Raw genomic sequence first — 9352 nt, 5'->3', positions numbered from 1 at the left:
ATACAATCTTCTAACAAAAAACTGAAGCTTTTTAAAGATTTGATATATATATGTTTTTTTTCTTCATCCAATTTTTTCATCTAATTGGATCCAAAATAAAATACTAATATATACATATATATATATATATATATATATATATATATATATATATATATATATATATATATATATATATATATATATATATATATATATATATATATATATATATATATATTTTTTTTTTTTTTTTAACCATCACCTGGTGGTTCTAACACAATATACACAGCATTATAACAAGCAATGTCTCCTGAGAGTTTAATCTGGTTGTTTTACCATGGTATATGGTTTACCAAAATAACAGTCATGGTTACTACAATGTTACTATAGTAAAATCAGGGTTACTATATGGATACTACAATATTACTATAGAAATACCATGGTTAAAGCTGCTCTACAGAACTTAGGGCTCTCTAGTGACGTCTGTGGTTGAAACCTAAAATTACAAGTACTTGCGGAGGAACATTTTATGTCAGTTTCGACACTGTTCTTCTGTGCGGATCTCATGGTTTCTGGTTGCCTGGACCTTGCTTGATATTCACCAGCAGCCGGAGTCATGGCGTACTACTTATTTACTTTGATATTATGTTATACGTTTTATAATTTATAATGCGATATTAGGCTACTTGCTTTGAGGAAGATAAATAAAATTCTTATTTACATATTTTAATATGATTATTTAACTGATTTATTCACCACACATTAATGTTTGTATAGAACAACACATACTGTATGGCAAATTTATGAGGTGGCTTATATGAGTTCAGTGGAAGATTAGGCCTATAATCTACAGCCTCAGTTGACAATGCAAGTAAACCGTAAACACAAAAAGATGATTCAGTAGTGATGAGGAGGAAATATACTCTATTAAACTTGAAAAATAAATTGAGGCACTAACAATTTTAATTGTTTCTTTGGTAGTAAAGTTATAATAGAGATAAATGGGCTTACAGTCTAAACAAATTATATATATTTTTACATACTGTACATTGAAATCAGTACATTATAAAAAACTAATTATGAACTTGAAGGCATTACCTTGTATCCATAGTGGTATTTTAAATTGGCAACTCTGTTTAAAATGACTATGTGCTAAAAGAGCAATGACAACAACTTGTGCATTTCTGTGACTGGTGTAAAATAAATAAAACAGAGGCACAAACATACACAAGGAATCTCAAATCTACATCACTGTCATAAAATACAGTAGTACAAATAGCAAAGCTATTAGCTTAACTACATTTCTCAGTAGCGGGGTGGTAGCTTCGCTAGTTTTCAAATCAAGCAGCTTTTCGGGAGGGAAGCTATCATTAGGTAGCTGCATAGCTTTGACAAAAGTTTACATTAGGTTTACTATCAACAGGGTTGGGAGGGTTACTTTTGAAATGTATTCCACTACAGATTACATTACACTGCATTTACATGCTGTAAAATGTCATTTGTAATGTATTCCGTTAGATTACTCAAGGTCAGTAACATATTCTAAATATTTTGGATTACTTCTTCAGCACTGGTAGATTTTTTTCACTTGTTTTGACTATAAAAACTCTGCCAGTACAGTAATACACATGTTAAAAATACATTCTCTGAAAAACCTAAATATCTTATGCAGTGTTGTTTCTAAAACAAGATAAATCAAATTGATCTTGTTTTAAGGATTTTTAGATATTTTTACAAACACAATACAAAAATGATTATCAAGAATATGATTTATATCAAATATCAAAGGCCTTATTAGAAAAAAGAAATTATGATGCAACAATAATTTTCTTGATAATAAAATATGATTGTGTCTGGTAACATGTGCATGTAAAATGGCTAGAAATAGCATTTTAGCTTAGCGTAAAGCTGACAATTTACACAAGGTTTATTTTTATTTCTTCTGCTCCAAACTTACTTCAAACGTACTTCTCTGTCTGCTCGTATGAATGTAACATATCATAAGAAAGTGTTTCACCGCTGATCAAATGCACTTTGGATCGCATCGTTTATATGTATAAATGTTTTCTATCTGAAAGGACTAAATATTAAATACAAAAATGACAATAAAATGCAAAGTAATCTCTTCAATACTTTTTGAATGTAACTGTATTCTAATTACCAATTATTTAAATTGTAACTGTAGTGGAATACAGTTACTTATATTTTGTATTTAAAATATGTAATCCCATTACATGTATTCCATTACTCCCCAACCATGGCTATCGCCAGTATTGAATCAGAAATAAAGATGTCCGACTCACAAATGAATCGCTCATCTGAGTAAGTTCTTTACAATGAATTGGTCACAAGTGGTAGCAAAGAAGTTTGAATCTTTTTGCGATTCAATCTGAATGACTCAGAAAGCTTGCACGTGTGTTGCTGAATCATTAGGTGTGCATTCTCATTTACCAACACACTCGTGAGATATTTTAAAATACAGAAAATTAAGATAACACTGGTTGCAGTGGATCTATAATCAATGGAAGCTGAACCTGCACATGCATCCTATTTTTTGACAGTGATAAAGGAGGTTTTGATTAAGTTTAACATGTGAGCTGCTTGTGTACGACTACTGCAGGTAAAGATATTTTCCCAGAAAATGTAATATACTAAACGCTTCACAAATGGTATACACAATTGTCCCAGAGTAATGTACAATTCATTAAAGCTCAGCAATTAATATCAGCTACAACAATCCTTCCAGAAAACATAACTTAGCATTATAGCAAGTAAACAACTTTGCAAAAATGTAACAGGTAAACCTCCATCCAGACTGCTGCAGCTTCCTCTGCCAACAAACATGTGACACAGTAGCTCTTCTTTTATGTGCTTCTGGACATGACGTAACCATGCAATGACAAATAATTTGGTAATCTGAATTGAAATAATGTTATAAACAGGAATAACTAACATTTTGATAAGTTAGTTAAAACACTAAAACATTTTGCTTAAAAAAAGAAGGCAAAGTCCCTTTAAGACTATGCAGGCTTCAAGTGACTCAGTGAATGATTTATGTGAACTAGTTCATTAACATGAAATGTCAGAAAGAACCAACACACTATAATGAATCTGAGTTCCTAACACTTAATATAAGCAAATAATTAATTTTCAGCCTGGTCTCATGCATTGCAACATTTTTGCAAAACTGAAATTACGTGCTTCAATTCACGTTTGGCTGCACATTTCAAGTGAAATATCCAGCGGAGGGCGCCAAAGCCGATCTAAAAGAGGTTGTAATAAGACATGATTTTTAAGGTGAAATTTAGATGGACGTTTTAAAAAGTAAAACATACTTCCCTATCCTACAAATGAATCATAAACCTAACCAATAGTATCAGAAAAGATAAATGAGAGTTAAACAAAACCTACATCCTTACCCTTAACCAACACCTAACCCTAACCGATAGTGTTTTAAAATGCAAATTCCAAAAAGAAAAAAGCAATCACAAGTTAACTGAAGCATCCACGTTCATCTTGTGCCTCCTGTATACCACTTCCACTTCCGTGCGTCTTTGACTGGACTTGAACCATGTACGTCGAGAACCAAAGTCAAAATCAGCAATTGTCCTTGTGATTTGTGTGACAATGTTGTTGTAGCATCTCTAGTGTCCATTTCACCAGGAAACTGCAGTGAAATATAGAAAGCTTAACTTACAAATCAGTTTGCAAAAATGTTTATAGAGTAACGTTCATTTAATGAGACCAGATTGTATGAGACCAGATTGAAATGTTCGAAAGAACAAGAATAGTGTCAAAAGAATAGTACTACTACGAGTGGTGTCCCAACATACCTAGTCCTACCTAAAGTCCTTTGCAAAAGCACGTTTCAAGTCTTCATGCTCATTCACATCATATATCACATAATAAACCCTGATAAAACTTGAAACTATTTATTTGGAATCTATGCTTCATATGTGTCCACATTAAAGAACATTTTCATAGGTTACTAATGTTGCATAAATTTTATCAAGAATAAAGGTTTTATTAACTACATGTGAGGTGATATGGTTCACTATTTTGCAGGTATTGTATAAAAGTCAGCCTATTCTGCATGTTGTTAAAAACACATCAAATGTTTACAATGCATTTGTAAATGAATTATTAGTCATTAATTAATTCCTTTATAAACCCTTAACAAAGGGAACATTGAGGGGCCTGGCTAGCTCAGCGAGTATTGACGCTGACTACCAACCCCTGGAGTTGTGAGTTTGAATACAGGGTGTGCTGAGTGACTCCAGCCAGGTCTCCTAAGCAACCAAATTGGCCTGGTTGCTAGGGAGGGTAGAGTCAAATGGGGTAACCTCCCCATGTCCACGATCAGTGGCTCTCACTCTCAATGCGGCACATGGTAAGTTGTGCGTGTCTAGCGGAGAGTAGCATGAGCCTCCACATGCGGAGTCTCTGTGGAGTCGTCACAACGAGCCACATGATAAAATGCGCGGATTGATGGTCTAAGAAGTGGAGGCAACTGAGACTTGTCCTCCGCCACCCTGATTGAGGTGTGTAACCGTGCCACCACGAGGACCTACTAAGTAGTGGGAAGTGAGAAAAGGGGATAAAATGTAATTTTTTTATTTATTATAAAAAAAATGACACATGCACTCATTTGCACAACACTTTATTTGTAATTTAAAAAAGAAAATGTATGCATTGAACAAAATAAAACAAATGTTCAAATTTCGGTCTGTTACAATACGTGATTTTGTCTCTAACTCCCATTTCCAATTCAACACAAAGCCAAGAAAATAAATAAAATGACTTATAAAATGGTATCTTATTCTTTGTAGCTTGATTGATACACTATTTTAAAATTCTAAGAGTAAAACATAATACTTCATCATTACTGTTTTATTAATCTAGAGCAAAAGGCAAAAGGAAAGCATTAATACAGAGCTGTAACACAAAACCGAAATGCCTTAGGTTACATAAGTTTTACTATGGTTATACAGTGCCATAAACAAAACAAATAGATAGGCTATACTACCACTATAACAGCTGCAATTGCACTTTGCCAGTCTCGGGAATAAAGGGGTTAAAACACTAAACCTATTCATGCGGAGCCAGAATGGCACCATTTGTGCATCTGTCTTGAAAAAGCCACTGAGATGAATGAAAACAAAAATCCAAATTAAGAAATCTATTTGTCAGAAGAAATCAAAATGTTGTCTAAATGAGTGACACCTAAGAGTTTTGGAAACTCAAAACAAAAGAAAACTGGAGTGTATTTTTGATTCTGCCCAATGGAAACCAAGGTTTGGGTCCTTATTTCAGCACCGCAGCACTGGACAGCGAATATACAGGATTTATACAAGTCCCTTTAACTGTGAGGAATTTCACAATATCCTACAAAATATCATTCAGTAATATCTAACTGTATTCTGTCAGAAGGTCCATAATTGGTCAAACTAATGTCCTGTTTACAATTGTTCCTCTTGGACAATATGAAGAAGAGTAGATAAGACAATCCGCTTGTCAAAAAATCCTAAAGGAATGTTAATGGACCTTTTATCGAAACAAGGAGCCAAACCTAAAGGGATGAAATAAGATCCTACTGGATGACAAGACTTCCTGTAAATAAATAAATATCTAAATAAATAAATAAGCCTTTGTTTATCCAATATGAACGGATGTGATTAGAGGATTCCTGTTTGATCCCATTTTGATCAATTTGACAAATAATTATGATAGAATTTCCATTAGCATTCAATATAATCCTATTAAATCCTGGATTCATTGATTAATGCTTTTTCCAGAATTTCAGCTATTCCGAATGTAATCCTATTCCAGTAGGATTCTTGTTTGATTCCATTAGGATTAGCTCCAAATTATCATAGAAGTGTCATTAATATTCAATACAATCATACTGGATTAACTGATTCGTGACTTTTTTTTGTTTTGTTTTTTGTCTCTCCAGATTTACAGATAATCCAGCAGGATTTTATTTTTTACAGGATTATTTTATTCCATTAGGATTTGCTCCAAATTATATAAAAATGAATTTGCATTTAATACTACTGGATTAACTGATTCATGCCATTTCATTCAGAATTTTGCCTATTCCAAATCTTATTTGATTCTTACAGGATTCTTAACTGAATCTATTAGGATCGGTTCCAATATGTGATAGAAATTCCATCATGCCCTTTTTTCCCCAGAATTCCAGATTATCCAGTACGATGTTGCTTAATTCTAATATGACTCTTTTTTGATTCCATTAGGATTGACTCCAAATTATGAAACAATATCCACTAGCATTCCTTAAGGGTTTTTGAGGAGACTTTTCTCCTTCTCAAAAAACAGTGATGCTTCAAGACCGTTCATAGATTTCTTCCACAGCTTGTGATGAAAACTTATCAACTCTGACGCTTAAACAAAGGATTTATACATTCCGTAGGCAATATCATATGAATACATAGGTTGTATTTACAGTGTTCGTCAAAGGCTGACACTGCGTTATCAAGACACAGCGACCGATTCCAACAAGTTATCGTCCTTCATCTGCCCTGTGTGTGTCGTGTCCTCTGGGGTCACAGGTGTCACGCCAGGATTCTCAGTGTTTGGGTCACTTTTCCGCACTGCCGTGGGGGGTCTCACCATGATGCACTGTCGGACCACCGGCTTGCCTTTGGCCGCTTTAGGACTGCAGTTGTCGCGCTCGTATTCCTCTTGGGCTTTCTGGATCTTGCGCTTTTTCATCTTGCTTTTGTGAAAGTGGAAGGTCGTGACAGAGACGAAAATGATCCCAATGATCATCGCGATGAGCACGAAAAGCACGGCAGTGGATGAGAACGCCTGGAACAGCTGATCCACCCGGTCAAAGCAGGTGCCATTGTTACTCCGAGCGGTTCCGTTTAAAGCACAATGGGGAATGGAAAGCGCCAGTCTCTCCAAGGTCCGGGCACTCATTTAGCCCGGTTTCGGTTTGTTTCTGTAATGCAGGGAAGGAGTTGAGAAGATGAAAGCGATTAGAAATGTCCACCCCGACGAATGCGTGCGCTATATTGCATTCATTTCTCTTGAGTGAAACCAAGTCCCAGGGGAGTCCACCTAAAATGGATCCAATAAGGAATCCAGCGTTAGACAAAAGTATGCAGGTTTTAGCGCATTACATTTCTAGTCACGTTACAGTTTTAGGTGACATAAATCGCACAGAACCCATTTGAAAACACTTCCAAATCCACACCTTTGACGCATACACAATCTATCCTACTGTTTAAGAACAAACATAAAAACCCCGATCTGATTCGTAAACCTAAAGAAAAACAAAGGCGCGCTGCTCATGAAGTTTGCGGCGTATGTGCGCAAATCATTGTGCGTCAAAATCGCTGAGCTTTTCCTCCGTTCGGCAAAGCAGTTTTCTTACATTTACAAAAGGAATTTAGGAACAGCATTCATTTCTCAACTGCGGCATTCCTTCAGATCAGCCACCAGCCAACGCTCTTCATCAATTATTGTTGAAAGAAAACCATAAAGTGGCCAATAAATTATCCAACGGAGGATACCCAGTGCCTTACAATCTCTAGATGCATCAATCAAATGAATATTCTAAGATCTACATTAAAAACGGTGGTTTACCTGCCTCTTCTGTAGGGATCTCGCTGCTCCGAGGCGAAGACCGGTGGAGGTTGCAAATTCTGGAGAAAAAGGAGCAGAATCCAGCCAATCGCTGCAGCTCGCAATGACGTATTGACTTTGATAATGCAAGCGCTCCAGCTCATTCAGACTTAATTGTCTCTAGATGACAATCCAAGGTTTGTGATTAAAATGCAAGGGGGTATGATAACTGAATACGCACAATAAACGCGAATGGAATGCGATAACTTTAGATATCTTTGTGAAGAAGACTTTCCAACAGTATTCTTTCAATAATGAAAGGATCAGTGCACTGTGACAAATGTAATGACTAATCTGTGATTGTGAATGTGCTGATATAAGGGTTGTTGTCAGGTTATTGTCATGGATAGGATCCTCATTTTCAGAGGTGTTGTGCCCATTCAGACTGAGGGGGTATGTGCCCCCTTATATTTTTGAGCCAAGAGTATTTTGAATGGATTTAAACTTCCAAAAACGTATTTGTACCTTTGATTATTAAATTAAATGATTATTGCATGTGAAAAAGAATGTCTGAGGCAGGAATCTTTAGTCATATGTTTACATTTCCTCAGTCCAAGTCCAGACGAGTCACATGTTCCACTATATGCAGCGTCTAGGGCCAGCTTCAAAGATGGTGCTCAAGGAGAAGGTCGAGAAGCATAACAAACGTGGTCTTATTGTAATAAAAATGAATTAATTGCATCAACTTCAGTGCAGTTAATATTTGTCAACTATATTGGATCACTGTGGAACAGTCAATCAGTGTTTTAATATAATCATCTATAGATCATGTTTATGTATTTGTTTGATCAAAAGTAACACCAAAGTAAATGCTGTTCATTTACTTTGGTGCTGAAATGTATTTAAATGGTTTTGCGTGTCTTTACACTCTCTTTTCTTTATGTTTTAAGAAAGCAGTCAGGGCTGGACTGGTAATCTGTCATACCTGGCATTTTCCCGGTGTGCCGACACACTTTGGGGGCGATCAGGTGCAGAATGGCCATTGGGTGAACCGAGCGGGCCGGTGGGTCAGCACTTTTCACGTGCTGAATGGGCCGTGATAAACTAAAATGAGCCATCACGTTATGCAGAATGGACCACAAAATACTGCCGCGATAAGCAGAAAAGCACAGCGAACACCCCCATTTGGCTTACCAACTAATAAAAATTAATAAAAGTCTGATCTGATCGATCACTCCTACTGATCTATAATATATCAGTGATCGCTTCCTTTCCTATATGCTTGTGTGGCAATCACTATAGAGAATGATGAGTTCTATTCATGGTTAAAGTATCTTGTGGTGATACCCAGGCCAGGACTTTCCAATCTCTTCTTGGACACATATTCCTCACTTCCGTTTGCAGTAGGTCTGTTATTTACTGTATAATTGAATTTTATGTAATTCATGCCAGAACTGCATCACTCTCCCTTGTTGTTCAGGATGCATTAACCAGATGATTAACCACACAACAACATGCAGTCTGTGATGAGGCTACCAACTTGGCTACCATTGCCAGCAGGGTTCATCAGCTCCATAAAGAATTTAAATGAAAATGCCTTTTCGTATTCTAACTGGTGTGAGTGTAGTTGATAATCGTTTTAATTTTGTAGCATAAATTAGCCTACCCATAAACATATAAGCACAACATTAAATTATATTACTAATTTAGGCAGCACCTAATCAATGCATGAAATGCCACCTACTGAGCATTGCAGATTTTTTGTTAAAATCAA

General features: G+C 35.8%; 1 protein-coding gene across 2 annotated transcripts; it reads right to left on the bottom strand.

Annotated features, from left to right (window-relative positions):
• Positions 1–4642: 4642 nt before the first annotated feature.
• si:dkey-35i13.1 (uncharacterized protein C11orf87 homolog) lies at positions 4643–7653 on the bottom strand. 2 transcript variants are annotated; one of them, XM_052110502.1, is made up of 2 exons: positions 7600–7653; positions 4643–7071 (listed from the first exon to the last, which is right to left on the bottom strand). In XM_052110502.1, exon 2 carries the CDS (start codon positions 6928–6930, stop codon positions 6481–6483), a length of 450 nt encoding a protein of 149 aa, XP_051966462.1. In that variant the 5' UTR covers positions 6931–7071; positions 7600–7653; the 3' UTR covers positions 4643–6480. The 2 variants fall into 2 exon arrangements, with proteins under 2 accessions (XP_051966462.1, XP_051966463.1); XM_052110503.1 differs by having other exon boundaries at positions 4643–6952; positions 7600–7632.
• Positions 7654–9352: the final 1699 nt, after the last annotated feature.

The sequence above is a fragment of the Xyrauchen texanus genome, chromosome 38 (assembly GCF_025860055.1).
Source record: "Xyrauchen texanus isolate HMW12.3.18 chromosome 38, RBS_HiC_50CHRs, whole genome shotgun sequence".
In the NCBI taxonomy this organism is placed as follows: domain Eukaryota; kingdom Metazoa; phylum Chordata; class Actinopteri; order Cypriniformes; family Catostomidae; genus Xyrauchen; species Xyrauchen texanus.
Note: the sequence above shows the minus strand (reverse complement) of the source record. Positions and strands in the feature narration are given on the sequence as shown.